General features: G+C 43.3%; 3 protein-coding genes across 3 annotated transcripts in view; 1 reads left to right on the top strand and 2 right to left on the bottom strand.

Moving 5' to 3' along the window:
• Nucleotides 1-7,584, top strand: part of LOC110986773 (uncharacterized) — a 26,203-nt gene extending 18,619 nt beyond the window's left edge. Inside the window, exons 12-17 of the mRNA XM_087136636.1 lie at nucleotides 249-446; nucleotides 835-933; nucleotides 1,024-1,116; nucleotides 1,701-1,899; nucleotides 4,700-4,822; nucleotides 5,550-7,584. Of these exons, the coding sequence (XP_086992762.1) occupies nucleotides 249-446; nucleotides 835-933; nucleotides 1,024-1,116; nucleotides 1,701-1,899; nucleotides 4,700-4,822; nucleotides 5,550-5,611 (774 nt within the window). The 3' untranslated portion in view covers nucleotides 5,612-7,584. The remainder of the gene's footprint in view (nucleotides 1-248; nucleotides 447-834; nucleotides 934-1,023; nucleotides 1,117-1,700; nucleotides 1,900-4,699; nucleotides 4,823-5,549) is intronic.
• Nucleotides 1-16,134, bottom strand: part of LOC110986820 (sodium-dependent phosphate transport protein 2B-like) — a 369,275-nt gene that overhangs the window by 246,902 nt on the left and 106,239 nt on the right. The gene's annotated exons all lie outside the window — the stretch shown is intronic.
• LOC110986774 (uncharacterized) lies at nucleotides 7,145-16,134 on the bottom strand. Its single transcript, XM_022248956.2, has 7 exons — nucleotides 15,460-16,134; nucleotides 12,974-13,216; nucleotides 12,568-12,653; nucleotides 12,220-12,308; nucleotides 11,454-11,648; nucleotides 10,770-10,899; nucleotides 7,145-9,731 (listed from the first exon to the last, which is right to left on the bottom strand). Exons 1-7 carry the CDS (start codon nucleotides 15,781-15,783, stop codon nucleotides 9,065-9,067), a joined length of 1,734 nt encoding a protein of 577 aa, XP_022104648.2. The 5' UTR covers nucleotides 15,784-16,134; the 3' UTR covers nucleotides 7,145-9,064.

Genomic DNA, 16,134 nt, shown 5'->3' with positions numbered 1-16,134 from the left:
TTGCCAGTATCAGTATAGTTTTTCACTGAACACTGAAGCGTTCAGTGAAACACCGTCAAATGGAAATAGTTCGATTTTTTTAGAAAACACTAATCTTGGGATGGAACATAATGATTTAATACTTTGATACTGCAGAGTTGTCAATTTTCCAATATCAAAAACATTTTTCACACCCTGTTGTGTAAAAGTCTATGGTCTTCTAATGCAGGAAAAACCAAATTCCTCATTTGTGTTATTTGCTTGCCCAGAAAGTGATGGCGGCCGTTCATTTTGCGGCCCAAAACAACCACTCGTCAGTCATCAAAGTGCTGTGCAACTTCGGAGTAGACCTGGATGCCCAGTGCCAGGGAGGCAACACGGCCATCCATCTTGCTGCCATTGCCAATCAAACTGGGGCCCTGGAGACCCTGATAGCTAAAGGAGCCAATGTCAATGTCTTTAACGATGTGAGTGAAGCATGGATCTTGGGGTGTTGACCAAATGCTTCAAAAGGTCAGGCGTGATAAACATTTCTGAAGTATATTTGGAGAAAGGCTGTGGAAATGTTGGTCGCATGCACACACCTCTTTCCACAGTATTTCATAGCAGGTCATGTATACTCTATCAGTTTCCGTCAGAATGTGCACAAGACCAGAAGTCTTGCATGAGAGATATGCATGACAGTGCCACCGCTTTGTGGTTGTACGAGATGGGGCTACAGCATACTGTCACACGTGTTGACATCCAGGAGTTGGTTGCTTGTAATCAAGAACACTCTGAAAAGGAAGTTGTGTCACTCTGTCTGAACATGAACCATCAAAATAACGCTTTTGATTTTTGTACCTTTTACAATAGAAGAAGCGTGTCGCTTTGCATGAAGCCACAGAGAACAACTTGACGGATGTGGTGGAGACGCTACTGATAGCTGGAGCATGGGTGAATCAAATCGATAAAGTGAGTATGAGAAATGAGAATTCCAGCAGGAATAAAAGGCGTGAAGGAGAGGCTTCTCATCATTTTGACACCTCTTGAATTCTTTAACAGAACGGCAAGACAGCTTTGATGATGGCTGCTAGAGCAGAAAATATAACCATCACTGACATGATCATCAAGGCTAGCAGGTACTTCACCAAAAGGGTGAGTTCCCTTCACTGTCTGACATCCAGCTCGTTGATACCCTCAATTCTCAGGTGTTGGTTCACTCTGTAAAGTAAGCTGTAAGGGGAAAGTGACTTGATTAGTTTGATTTTCTAGGTTAATTTACATTGGGTTGAATGAAAAATTTCTTGGAGCTGTCTCTAAATGCGTGACCTCTTGGACGCCTCATGAATGCACCACCGTCAAAGCAATCTTGCCCCAGATGTTTGGTCTTCTAACTTTGTCTTGTTCTTAGAACACAAGATAGAAGCCAATGAATCTGTGTATCCTGGATCACACCACATGTTTGGACTCGGCCTTGCTTCACAGTGCTGGGTAAATTCGGAGTCTTGTACAGTAACGCAACTACATCGTGGACACCACATGCGGGCTTTGTTGTTCGACGTCTTGTGTTTGCATACATTTTCACTTGCACCTTGATGTCGCTTCCCTATCGTGACACCAAAAAAGCCCCACCATCACTGTATCAGGAATGTGTCAGTTGGCGGAAGGCATCTTCAAAGGTTGAATTTTCTTTGTTTATTGTCTATTTGTTTGAATTTTTTTGTTTCTCACAATTCAAGAAAAATGAAAACCGACCCTATATCAAAGGAAAGGAGCGCGTTCAGTTCCGCAAAGAGTCAACGGAGGAGCAACGCCAGATGAAGCCAATCCTATGGAAGCTGGCCATGAAGCAGTTGTCGCAAGCCGATGCCACGCGACTGGTCTTCTACTGGGGGTTCTCTGCTGAACAGATCAAGGCTGTACAGACTCAGTACACAGGTATGAGGACGTGGAAGTCATTGGATCAAAGGGTAGGGTTGGGTTAGGCCAGGAAGTAGTTATCACAGGATGGTCATCTTCTACCCTGGGTTTTGAACAGATCAACTGTTGAACAGACCGGAGCCGTACAGAGCCATTACACAGGTACTGGAGCACCCACTTTTTATGGATTATATTATTTATTCCCCCAAATTTGTGCTTTCAAAAAAAGAACAGTTGTAATAATAAGAGTAATGAACAGTTCTTGTAAAGTGTATGATATAATGAAGTCTTTATCCCTGCACATTGGGCTCACATCATCTGAACATCTCAGCTCCCTTGGGCGTATACAGCTCGATGCAGTCATACCAGGTGCAAACGGCTAAACATAACCGTATCTGCCCTCAGTTGTTACTGTTGATATACTGTCAGACAATCCGGACTGATTGGTCGTCATTTGAGCAGCACTTGTGCAATATTTCTACCTCATGACCTCACACTTATAAACATCCCGGGGCAAGCTCAGGGAGAAAAATTTCTTCTGTGGTAGGGCCATGCAATAAACACACAGTCCGCCTCCACAGACATCTCGGACTGAGGGGAGTGTGTGTGTGTACCGGAAAAAAATTGGGGGATTAGTATGTTTGAATGTGAGCTAAAGGTGAGTCAAGGCACGCCACGCTTGACATTTTAACTACTTGCTGCCGGGGAACCCTGTTTCAGGCACCATGGGTTTATACGCAGTGCCGGGCTGCCCGAAATCTGACAAAAGAGCTGGTTCGTGTAACAAAAGACTGTACTCGGAACAAAACAGCTGCTGCTAGTTGCCATCATTTTTCGGCTTGCATTTTTCGAAGGTAATCCTTCTCTGTTTTTAAACAGTATATTACTGTTTTGGGCATAGCACGCCCGTGGATATGCACTGCGTACAAAAGTGCTCCAGGGCCACATTGATGAGCGACGCAGGACCGCTGCACGCTAATCCAGATGCCACTCTCATTCGCTGGGAACAAAGATAATTATGCAACACTTCACAATTCTGGGTTCTCTTCACAGGGCGGCAGACCTGGCTGAAATACTCGGGAATCAATGAAGGTTGCCTGTCGGCTTAGAGTAGCCACTAAACAGTCATTCGTGTGGGTGTAAACATCCATTAACCCCTTCACGGTGGGATTATTTTGACCGCGACTGCTAAAAGCACCCGGCAGCATGTGGTTAACCCAGCAGCAGTGTTCACAGATTGCTAGATCATGTTTGCGCACCATCCAGCGTGTAGTTGATCAGGGTCGGGTGAGGTCAGGGCATCAGGTGGTCATCGCAAGATGTGACGTGAATGTTCTTCTCCAGGAATTTAATGCTTTGGCCACTTTCAAGTGCTCAGAAAACACTTGCAAAAACCAAAATGGCATTCGCCATATTCATCTGACCACATCTCTGACTGATTTTTGCCTAGCATGTAAGTTTTTCTGATCGCCATGTGGTGCTTTGCAGCTCTCTGAAATCGGGCCCAGACCAGATCAAGGCAGGACAGATCTAATGGTCATGTACATGTACATATGACCGATAAGGTCTTTAGGGTAGGGCTTCAGTTAGGTAATCAAATCAAAGCAGGACAGATCTAAGTGGCGTGCGGGTATGATGGATAAGGTCATTAGGGTAGGGCTCAGGTTTAATCAGATAAAGACATAACAGATCTAATAGGCATGTGGGTATCACAAATAGGGTTATTAAAATAGGGCTCGGGTCCGGTAATCAGATCAAAGCAGGACAGACGTGACTTAAATCTTAAATCTGACACCTGAAATGCCTCCAGCCATTTCCCTAACACCATGTGACGTTACTACAACTTAAAAGGTAGCCACTCTGTTGGTGAGAAAGACACGGCGGTCTTTTCATATCAATGACTCTCATTTGGAGGGAACTCACCACATTTGTGTACAGGCTTGTGCATGTTTGGTACGGTACACACTGAGCTCATGCAACAAATTGACATTGGAATGTGTGGTCTCTGTGCCAGGTTACCAGACGACACGTTTCCCACTACCCTGTGTCTTCTTTGCTGTTGAGGCATTGCTTCGAGGTTGGGTCGATTGTGTGCTATAATGCTGTCAAGGTCCTTGCTATTAAAACTAATGTGTAAAGTTACGTAGTATCCATCTACTTAATGCTGTGAGTGTGGCAGACTGACAAAATGTATGTGTGATTCTTATGTAGTATTTAGGCTGAAAGTTTGAGACACCTGAGGCCCTGTCCGAAACGGGCTTCCAGAGCTACGGCTAGGTCTAATGTCTACGCATCTCTACATTTCCAATGGAGGGAAGACCTAGACCTAACTCTAGACAACAGATTCGGATGCAGCCTGAGTTTCAAGGCTGTCAGCTTAAATTGTGACCAGGGGTGTATTATGGGAATTTTTTTTCAAAATGAGCCACACGCACATTTGAATTGGTTACATTATGAGCTTCAATTTGGTGTAGGTTTGAACCCTGTGGAGATCTGGAGATATACTGATTTTTGCATCATCGTATCATACACATTAACAGAAGTGCTCTCAGAGATAAAGCCCTTTAAGCACAGAAAGTAGAAAAAGAAAGCAGACAAGAAGAAAGTCTTTTGAATATCCATAGCAACAGTTACGTTTCTTGTATAAATTGTGGAAGTATTGATGTAATAGAAGCCAATAAACCAAGAAGAAAAAAAATCACACTCTCCACATAGAAAATCCCTTTGTGTGAAATAGCACAGCGTCCCTTTATCCCCTTTTTCGCGGAGCGAGTCACAATTATCGTTGCTCAAACTGGTTTGCTTATTGCTTCTTCAGGTCCTAAAAGTTGGAAGGAACACACGTACCGGATGTTGCTGATCTGGCTTCACGGAATGGAGGAGAATCCTTTGAGAGGACTGTACGAGGGTCTGGTGGCAATTGAAAGGAAGAGTCTTGCGGGTAAAATGAGTCTAACCTTCTACTGTATTTGTGACATTAATCTCTGCTGGTTCTTTTCTTGGGGGGGGGGATTTGGCAATTTTTCAGTGTAATCGTTACAATGTTTCTTAAATGAGAAGCTAAATGTTAGGGCATTTTTACACACTTCAGAGACAAAAAAAGGAAATAGTACCCAAATCTGTCTTTCTCTTAGTATTTGAAAAGTGCAATCAAATTTTTTTTTGGGGGGGATGGCCTAGTTTCCCCCCCCCCCCGGTTGCCAGTGCCATCAAGGTGAAGGCACATTTTAGACACCTTCCCAGTCTTGTCAAACCAAGATATGACCATATTAATGCTGTGTTTGCCTGTTCCGTTGTCACCTCTTGTCTGAACCGATGAATGCCATTCCTGGCTGTGTCTCCGAGAGAGGTCATTAACCCCTTGACTGCCGCGCATACTTTCAAAGGGGCGTTTCCATTTGCCAAGCGCTGTACGCATGCTCGCATATTTAACAGGTACCTTTCAAGTGTCTGTTTGAACATGAGCATTTTACAGGTGTATGCCCTCCACGCTGTCAGTAGCGTATTTGTGATGTTCTACAGTGATGCCAGTGTATTCAATTTACATTACAGGATTGCAACATTTCCTATGAGTACACTTGTGGCAGAACCCAGTACACCTGTGACTATGAGTATGCTCGTACCCGGCAGTCAACGTGTTAAAACTGGACTGATTTGTCTGTTTGCAGAGAGTATCCGAAAGAAAGCCAATCAGAAGCTGGAGGGCAAAGACGGCTGCTCAATCTCGTGACTGCCATGCCGTGGTCTTTGACAACTTGGCCTCAGCAAGATCCCGACAGTTTTCTTTGACCTTTGTATTCATTAATCCTAGCCCCCCAGGGACCATTGAAATCATGCATATGGTTGTTAGATTCACAAAGTGGTTAGGGTTAAAGGTCAGTCTTTCTCTATTCTTCCACCCAGTCTACTATTCATTCCCTTCCATTCTTCTCAAATGTTTTGTACTTCTCTGCCTCCATAGTGAAGTGACGGTAAAGGTGTCACCAGTAAAGATCCGTGCCTTTGCTATTCTGAAACTCATGTTTTGTTTCCTCCAGAAGTGTGGCTTATTTATATCCAAAAATGTTATCGCATATTTTTGTAGCTTTATGATGAAGATGTAGAAATTGCATTCTGATTTAACCTGAACATTGAAGGCTTCTGTAGAATAATTCTGTGGTTCCTGTTTCCAACCTGCCCTTGTTTCGGGCTCTGAATGAGGGGAAAAAAATGTTATGTCACCAACTCTTTCTGGATTTTCTTATCAAGAAAAACAGATTGAAAAAATATGGGGTAAGCAAGTTTATTTTTGTTTACCCCCTTTCGCCCAGCCAACCGACTCTCCCTCAAGGGTAAAACAAATACGCGAACCAAAGAAGTTACTACGGATGCTCCTATAACAAAAATGCCCCCAAACAAACTTGTACCAACGCAGAAGTCTTTCCAGAATGTTTTTTTTCGCTTTTCAGTTTATTTTAATCCTAATAACTTCAAAGAAGTTTGAATTATGAGTTTAAGATGTTTCCAGACAGACAGAGCCAGTGACCATAATAACATCACTGATCATTAGCAGTGGCCCCCGCCAATGGCTGTTAGCAGTGTTGATAAATAGTGTTTAGAGTCAGAGTTCTATTGCATTTGCTCCATGCAAAACCCAACACAATGGTTGTAGCCATTGTATGGGGCCATTTGGCATATGTTAAGTAACACTTGTCGCTGGATTCATCTACTTTTTTTCTCCTTTTCTCTGTGTGCTAAGTAAAAATCAGTCCACTAATATTGTATTACACATTCATGTAGCTCTGCATTTAATAACAAAAAGTTTATGATGATATCACACTTTATTTGTAAACTTTAACCCTGTGCTATGTTAATTTGGTTGTACCTTTCTGAGATGGGTGTCATTCTCAAAAGGTGTGACAGGGACACTAAACTACTTCGTAAAGTTGATTTTTAGGAACAGATTTGTTTTACAGTTTTCAGACAAATTGTTTAAAACGTGTGCCAAATGTGAAAACATTGTCTGAGAATTTTTCAAAGCGGAGTTCGGGGTTGGGAGGTTAAAACCCATTGAAAGGACCCAAAGATCCCAAGTTGTGTCCTGTTTGTGGAACTGTCGGAAAGAACATACAAACAGTTGAAATATTGGATCATATGAAATAGTGTCACGTTTTTGCTTCATTCCGGAGGTGCGACATTTTCCAATGCATCTTGCAAAATTTCTATCTACCACTATTCAAAATAACATCACGTCAAACAGTACTTTGGCAAAATCATTCCAGTCTTTTTGACAAAAATGAATGTCTTCCCGACAACGTTTTTATTCATCTCCATACACGTGTGTGGAGCTTTCAAGTACCATCACAAAAGCACCCTGGGATTCCCAGCCAATCTTATTCATTGTATTTAAGTCAAACAGTGCTTTTAGCCTAAAAGAGCTCCGCTTTCTGAAAAAGAGTTGTCATCCAGACAGAAGTTTCATATTGTTTTCAAGGGTGAGTTTACATTTTGTCTTCCAAATGGAAATGTTTTCTAGATTGAAAATATTTGTATATATTGACTGTATGAAGGTTCATCAAGTCTCAAAAGAAAGACATTATACTTTGTATTAATTTATTTAATATTTCCGAAAATGTACATAATTAATAAACGCAGTATTTATCATATTTGGTGAAATGGTGTATGTACACGGTGGTTACAAGTAAACCTAACTTAACAAAATAAGCATTCTGTTTTCTTTGCCATTTTTATAATATCTGCAATGTTTGTGAAAAGCCTACTTTGATGAGCACAGTTGCCGTTGGAAAATTACATGTAATCAAAATCCACTTAGAACTTGTTGATGAGGTGGCAAAAGTTGTCTTCAACTTGAAGTCCCTACTCAGATAATGGACGTACGTGACCACAGTCGCTCAATTGGACTGAAAAATGTTTCTTGAGCACCAAGTAGTAACACACAGCATCTGACTGAAACTTTCTCTGTCACTCAATTAGATGGTTTTCATTATCTGAATCCGAATTGGTCAGCAAAATGTCCTCCAAGACACATCCACGCTAACTTCTGAGAAGCGCACTGCGTGTGGAATGACTTGACCAAAGCATTTTAGCGGTGCTGCTTTAGCTTGGATTTGAATACATCCAGTGAAGAACTATTTACAACGAGAGCGGGTAGATTGTTCCAGTCTTTTATAGTGGAAACAAAAAATGAGTCCTGGAATGCTTTAGACTTATGACGAATTTGTAGCAATTTTGATCATTCCCCCAGTTTTCCTTGTGTTAGGCTGGACGAACTCATCTAGGTTAACGTCAACCAATCCGTATTTCATCTTGTAGAGCATACAAAGTCTCTGGTTTCTCCTTGACTGGAGAGTTTCCCAACCCAGCGTATTTAGGGCACTAGTTACAGAGCCCTCGACCCTACTGTAGTTGTTGTTTAATTAATGACTTGGAACCAGTATTTACGGCCAATACACCTGAATTCCTGTGCAGCTACGTATATTTTTTTAGAGAGAGGGAAGAAAGGGGTACAATAGTCTGCCTTGAGCTCAAGTGAGGTAATTTACATCATGAACCTGTCATCAGTGGCAATATTCGGGCAACATCCCCCCTCCATTTTCAGCAAATAACATGTAAATATGCACAAATTGGAATTCCGAAATGCTGGGAATGTACTCCAGGAACATTATCCGCTAGTGATGTGTATTACAGATTCAACATTTATTGAAGCAAGTCGGACACAGACATACCTTGGCTTTTGTTCACATCGTTGGCGAAACCTACATACCTAATGCATGGGGCTTTTCCAAATCGCAGCTTTGTCTTGATCCCGGGGAGTAAATTTTATGAATTCAGTCTTACCAAGTTCAGACTGTAATGTTCTATGCTGTTTTCTTTTCTGCTACATCAGTATCCATTTGTCTGATAAGAATACACGTATTGGGGAATTGTTTGGTTTCTATGGTTAATTTCTAAAATTATGAAGTACCGAAGTGTGACGTGAGTCGCCATGTTGTTTAAACATTTCCTTCAATTGACGGAAGATGGCATGTATACTTTTGCTCCCCGTAGAGCTCAAAATAAAGCCATAAATTAAGACAAAGTAAAGGATTTGGAAATTGCTATGTAGTGCCCTCTTACAGTTCATGCACACAGTGGATAGCGCAAACTTCCTGTTATACGCTGTCAGATTGATCACCAGATTGACTCAGAAGACGACATCCCCAGGCCTTAGGCTGGTATCCCGATTGGCTCTGACCACCCTCCTGATCGTTTCTGTCCTCTCTGCGTGCACCTCCCGCTGGTTGTGGGTGTGCAAGGGGCAGGTTGTGCACCCTCTCCTCAAGCAGACACCCCATGCCTGTGATGGCGACGATGGTGAGGGAGGACCTCCATTTTCTGAGGTCATTTGCACCTGTGCATCTTGAGTCTCAGGATACACCTGCACTTCAACTTCAACACTCTCAGGTTTTACGCACACGTCTTTGTCACTGTATTCAACTTCCTCTGTGCTGGTACTTGCCACACTTGTCACCGGCGGCTCAGCACAGGCACCGGGATCTTCACGAGGGGGATCGGTCTGGACGCCAAACTCTACATGCTCTACCAATGGCTCGGCACGGGTACTAGCTTGGTCATTACCTGACGTACAAGGTGCTTGTGCAGTCGGTCCGTCCGGGGTATCCTCGTCATGTCTTTGCTGGTTAGTCTCCTCATGTATTTGCTGGTCAGCCTCATGTGTTTGCTGGTCAGTCTGTGTGGCAACACCGGTAACAGCTTCATCACCAACGACAGGTTCTACCCTGTTGCAACAGCATCTGTGTCTTGGACTGGAGCCCCCACCTTCCTCGTTACCACTTCTGTCTCTTTTACAACTACAGTTGTATTAAAAAAAAAGTTAAAAGGAAAAATGTTTTTAACATTTAGCTGATATGTGTAGATGTAAGAATTTGTTACTCAGAAAAGCTGCTTGCCCTTTGCAACAACTTATCTGAAGGTCACATTCAATTGGCAAAGTTTAACCAAAGATCAAATATAATATTTCTTGCGGTAAAATTAAAACTAAGATGTCTTTGCAAACTCTAACTTTGGGCCATTACATGTGATCATATAAAAATTCACCGGGAAGGAAATGATGCTTTAATGGCAAATACTTGTATATTCATTTACATTCATTAATTTTTCAGAATCACATTAAAATCACTTCCTGCCGGGGGTTCCGGATCCGTACATGTATGCTTTATATGCGTAGCCGGAGTCTCCGAACTCGGACAAGGGGCACAGGGCCCTGTAACAAAAGACCGTACTCGGAACAAAAGACCAAGCTGCTGGGCATTAACGACATTTTTTCACTCTCAAAGGGGGAGAGAATCTAACCTTGTTTTGAAACAGTATACCACGGTTAGGGCATAGCGTTAGGGGAATTTTGAGCGAGCGGATTACCACCGGGGACAAAAGCTCTCAACCACCGCAGCGGTGAGCCACACAGCACCGCTGCATGCTAATCAGGCCCCTATTGAAAAGAGGTCAGCAGCGAGCTGTGCCAGGTTCATGAACAAAAGACAGTTATATAACACCGCACAATCTGGGCTTTTTTTACAAGGCTGCAGGCCTGGCTGAAATGCTCAGGCGTCATTAGATTTATCTGTCAGGCTAGAGTGGACACCAGACAGTCCTTCACGTGTTTGTAAGTGTCCAGTAAATGAAGATAGGAATTTTTAAAGACTTTTGCAAAACAGAAAAAAATGATAATTATCCCGGACCAGCATCATCAACACTGATAACTGCCATTGGCAACAAGTGGTTTTAACAACAAACCGTAATTGTGAAGTATTCCTCTGTGATGAGACAAACCCTATAAAAGGGACTCCTTGTGATTAATTCTAAGAGTAACACAAACCCCTTTCACACACCTGTTGCATCTTGTCTTGCATGCTCTACACGTATCCTTGCAAATATACACCGTCATGCCCACGATTCCCATCACGAGGCCCAGCATGACGACAAAAACAAGCAAACCAACGAAAACCCACAGTGGGATATCTGAGGAGTTAAGGAGATTGTATGATCTTATGAAAGCATAGCACAAGTGTGGAAGATTTTGAGCAGGTGAGCACTGTACGTTCTGGAGGTTTGTAAAGAAGTTTCTCGTTGCTGTTGGAGTGTTTTCCAGAGTAGGGGTCTTGCTTGAGATGGATTTCAGACAACAAATGGATTTTCGACATGCTCTTTCTGATATTTCTGCATGTGTCTCGAGGAGCTTTTACCATACCACCATATCTGACAGGTTCTTAGCATGCATTTGTAGCTAAATATTTTGCCACAAACAAAAAGCCGAAAGTGACAAATATAACTCCCAAAAGCAAGAATTAGGTGGTCCTGGGTACCCCATCCCAAGACCCAAAAGGGGAAAAAATGGCAGAAAGAAATGAGAGGAAACACTCATTGCACGCCTAATTTTGAAAATGACACCAGACTGGTAAGCGTCAATTATAAGGAGAACATTATCACACTGTTGGATGATGACGTGACCCCGGGCTCAGTTAAACATGTGGGTCATGCATTAATGAATGGGGTCACAGATCAAATTCACGTACCAAGATGCCCACAGTCAGTCGGCGTGCTTGAATCATTGGCCACGGCCTGTCTTCGGTGACGATATAGGATGATAGATGAGCCCAAAGTCAGGCTGCCGTCGTCAGACTCTAAATCTTCTGATGGTGCGTTCTCCATCTTGTCACATTGGCAGCCTTTGTCGGCAGACTCGCTCGTCCACTGTTGACCTTGAGTTCCTTTAAACATCAATTCGATCGTGTCATTCGTCTTATTACAAAAGATCACGTTGAGATTCTGTTTCCGTTCATTTGTTAGTTGACTGACCAAGCAGACGTGAAAGACCAGAATAAAACAATGATCCCACGGCACAATACAGCCCAAAAAGGGGACAATCCAATTTTCCCATTTTCTGCTCACAAAAATCCAGGATCGGGGTTTAGGTATCAAATTTTGGGGCCTTTATTCATCCTAACAGATATTAAGACAACTTTTGTTGTTCCGTTTTGGTCCTCCAAGTACTCGTAATCTGTTAATAGCTATTTGAGATTTTAGTTATCCATTACAGGCGCCCCTAGAAAATCCACCAAGCACAAGCCACATTTAGTCGGGTGACACAACATAAAAAAAATCAACTTTCTGCAAGCAGAAAATGGCAGAATCGGCTTATTCAGTTTTTAACCTTCATATATCTGAAAATGGACACATGCACTGCTATGTCAGATGTCTAGACAAAAACGTTTACACTGGCCATTATCGAGAATTCAGTAGTTTTTGTCCAACGATTAAGCTATAGGGGGGCCTACTTACGGCAAAGTCCGTCATCACACCACTCTCCTTGCCCACATTTAGTGCATGGTGGACCGGCAGTATAAGGTGTGGGTGGGTCAAATCCTGAGCTGTAATAAACAAACTCAACCGTCAAAATTAATTGAGGGGAAAAATATTTGTTCACATTTACACGAAACTGGTAGCACAGTGTGAATAGTTGTCATTAAATCATGTCTTTACACCTTTTCTGGAAATAAAAAAAGTTACTTGTGAGTCGATTAGTTTTACACTTCTATTCCAATTTTATGTACTGTTGACGAAAAATAACTTTACGGACGATTTATCGGTGTTCCGACATGCATGATGAAAATCAGAAAATGATCGCACCTGGTGCCATAGTAACAGACGATGATGGCGCCATCACAACACACAGACGCACCACATCCAACGTCTCGAACCGACGCAGAAATCATCTGAAAAGGAGCAAGTGGGTTACGATTAATATCTTGACCAGACAATAGACCGCAAGAACTTAAAAACAGGTAAAGTCTTTCGTATACAAGCTTCATCTGTCAAAAACGAACTGAAGTATAACATGCTGCTAAGGTACCTGATTTCATTTTGATGTCATTAAGTTTCACCAGGGCCCTTGACGTTGAAGGGTAAAGTTGTAGAATATTCGGATCTGAACAATAAATAGTTCCATCACAGATTAGGACCAGTGACAGAAAGCGCCAGGAGGCAGTTAAGTTTGGAAACTGATTCTCTTCATAATAACTTCTTTTTGTCATACCGTAAGATAGTGCCTGCATCCACCGGCATGGTAGCATGCGCCAGTGCCGTAGTTGAACTCCTGCCCTTCGGTCCGCCAGGCGGTGACGGCGCCAGCCAAGGTCCCATTTCTCGGCCCAGCCCAAACGTTCTGACGTAGGTGGCCGTCGTAAGCGAGCGGGGCGGGCGTCAGCGGCAGACCGTAGTCCAAGGTGCAGCGACGGGACCACAGCTCGGCCAGTCGGGCCAGGCCTGAACTCCAACTCTGCCAGACAAAAAAATGAGAGGAAATTTACCCAGCGGCAACGTGGGGTAATATGCCCTGGCAAATTATCTTACTGCCCCTGGTTGCCATCCGCCCCAAATGCCTCAAACAGCCAAGAAAAAGTATGCTGTCTGCCTCCAAATCGACCCCAATAAAACAGTTGATCGTGTCTCAAATATATCCTTGCTGTTTCTTTCTTTAAAACCATACTGTTGGTACTCCGTCTTTACAAGTCAACGTGACTTTGCGATTTTGCAGGCACAAAAATACACAAGCGCTAGTGCTCGTTACCAGATAATGATACCTTTCTGGAAACTGTTATTCAGATCCCCCAACCATAAGTGGTTCAGTCTCTCATGATTGTTGATATACAAGACGAATGGGTTTTGACTTCAACAGTCTTCACGCGTGAAGCTGAGGGTAGACTTTGCTTTCTAGGCAATTTATACGGGTAGCATAAAGTCCAGTCTTAAAAAAGTGCAGTCATATGGCCATTACGGAGATTTGCGACGGGACGCTGTCTGCATTGTTGGAGCCAGACACTCCAAACCCATCTCATTGAGTCGTACTGTTTGAACTCCGTGTCGATTTTCTCTGAATCCTAACGAATTGTAACGAGCACATGAACTGAAAGGAAACTTCCCAAAATTTCATCTCATGTCTGTACGCCTTCTGCCATGTTTTATGCCATCAGTACCCCAGCTTTAACTGACACAGTACTCAGCGTGCAAGTGCCGTTGCTATGTTTCGTTGGATCACCAATTAACTAAAACCATTGACTCGATAGATCTAATCTTGAGAACAAAGATCAGTGTGTGTGTGACTCTGTGGCGATGTTAGATAGTATCACTAAAATGTAACGTATAGTGTGTTCACCGGTCCATTGTGCACCTCGGTGTTAGCTTCCTTGACTTCTTTTGTAATCCCACAGGTAATACATATCATATTCAAAACACGCCTCTCTCTATTCTCAACAACCTAAATTTTATAAAACCTACTTCGAAAATTAAGACTCTATCGAGCTATGGGCGGTGACATAGCTGGGATACATTTTGCAGTGAGGAGGGAGGCACGTGGGGAGCCCTCATTTATCAGAGGGGGTACTCAATATGGCTTCGATCACAGTTAAAACGCTGATCAAGGCGGACTATCACCCTGGGAATTTTTCCTTCTCTGATTTTTGAGCGGGGGGAACAAGGGTGCACAGAACTCAAGCCGGGGGTGTGCCCTCCTAAGTGACACCATCGTGGGTCTAATTTGCGGGGTGAGAAGGGGGTGCGATGTTGAGGTAAGTTTCTTGAGATAGGACACTTAGTTTAGCAACAATGGTAGACAACATTTACTCTTTTTTTCTTGGACAGTATCTAAAGCGGGCACAGCCTCCGCCTTATTTTACGTCACTTCTTCTTAGTGAACTCAATATACAAGCGATACAAAACGCATTATAAAGATACAAAATGCCGAATATGAAACGGCATCAGAATACGGACTCTATGTACGCAATACAAGAGAAGCGAAAAACAAACATCAGCCATTGCCGTACCCGTAGGAAGGGGGGCGGTCATGGACGCACGGTGCAAAAGCGAAGACTAGGCTGTCGCGATATGAAAACACCCTTCTAGCCATCAATCTTGCGGATGCGACCGAGGGGATGGAGGATGCATGGACTGAAGAGCTTTGCATGTCAATCGGTCATTGGCACAAATCCGCATTACTTCAGCAGTTCAGTGGGGAAAAGAATATTAAGTGTATCTTATTCTCATTTTTTGTCAGGAGGAATAAAAAGAATAAAAAGGGCGTTTGGTGCTCTTCTTTCGCTACTTGTCTTTGGTTTGAAATATCGGTAAGCTGAACAAATAATTGATTTGACGGGAAATATAGCCATGTTGAACTATTGGATTAAAGTATAGTGACAGTGGAATGTACCATTAAATTTTCGGGTTGCTAGTCGAGAGAGTGAACGTAGTCATGTTTTGGTTTTTGGTAGTTTTGGGGTTTTTTTTGGGGGGGGGAACACATGGAAAACAGAAATGCCTAAAAATGAAATGTAAGTGGCTGATATCTGTATATGACCAACGACATCCCGTTCATTGGGGACTTGGACTTGTATGTAACGTATACAATGTTTTCGACTTTCGAATTGCTTTTAGTCTGCCAGGTCTGTTTAAATGACCCATCATCAACATGCCCTAGGAATCGAACAGATGGCAATTTGGCAGAAGTTTTTTTTTCGTTTCACTTACCAGCCTGGGCATGTCGGCAGCGGGTGGCTCCGTCCTCCTTCTGGCGGTGTTGTGTAATTTCAGGGCTTCCTCACGGAATGTCAAAAATGATGATGATGACAGTGGTGATGAGAGTGATTCATCCCAGCCGTGAGGGGCCCCTCTTGGTCTTGGAGTCCGCCGGGTGATGAGGTCCGGCTGCTTTGCGGTCGTCCTCGACTTCGCCGCCGAACAGTTGCTGAGCGGCGAGTATGGGTGGTGTTGTCTCCCGGTCGGTATGACTGCACCATTCGCTATGAGGGTGCGAGACAGCAGTAGGCCAGGGAGGGCCAGTGCCCACAACATCGTGTAGAGCAGCCGAAATACTACCCTGCTCGCACTAAAATTCCCAGCGTAAAGTTAAAGGAAATATGGCGGTCTCATTGACTTCAGGTTGACTTTATTCACGTGCGGGAGCCAGTACGTACGCGAGCATATACGAGAAACTCCCATTCCCGTTACCCTTAGTAACGCCATCGCGGTTGAAACTTTGACCTTTTTTACCTACCGGAGAGGCAGTTTCTATAGCTGACTGATTTAGCATTAAGTCGGCTGTACAATAAGTTTCATTCTTTCCTGTGGCAGGAAATATATGCGCCTCACTGGTCATGCACACCCACAGAGCTGGGACACGCAATTTTTTTTTTTCCACACACA

This window comes from Acanthaster planci, linkage group LG05 (assembly GCF_054643075.1).
Source record: "Acanthaster planci isolate LZ-2023a linkage group LG05, COTS_SCS, whole genome shotgun sequence".
Classification (NCBI taxonomy): Eukaryota; Metazoa; Echinodermata; class Asteroidea; order Valvatida; family Acanthasteridae; genus Acanthaster; species Acanthaster planci.
The sequence above is the reverse complement of the archived record's forward strand: the minus strand, read 5'-3'. Positions and strand labels throughout refer to the sequence as shown.

Coding starts and splice junctions, on each gene's coding strand:
- LOC110986774 (XM_022248956.2), bottom strand. CDS start 15,783: ATGTTGTGGGCACTGGCCCTCCCTGGCCTACTGCTGTCTCGCACCCTC. Junction 13,217..15,459: donor CTGCCGACATGCCCAGGCTG/GTAAGTGAAACG, acceptor TTTGTCTGGCAG/AGTTGGAGTTCAGGCCTGGC. Junction 12,654..12,973: donor GATGCAGGCACTATCTTACG/GTATGACAAAAA, acceptor GCTCCTTTTCAG/ATGATTTCTGCGTCGGTTCG.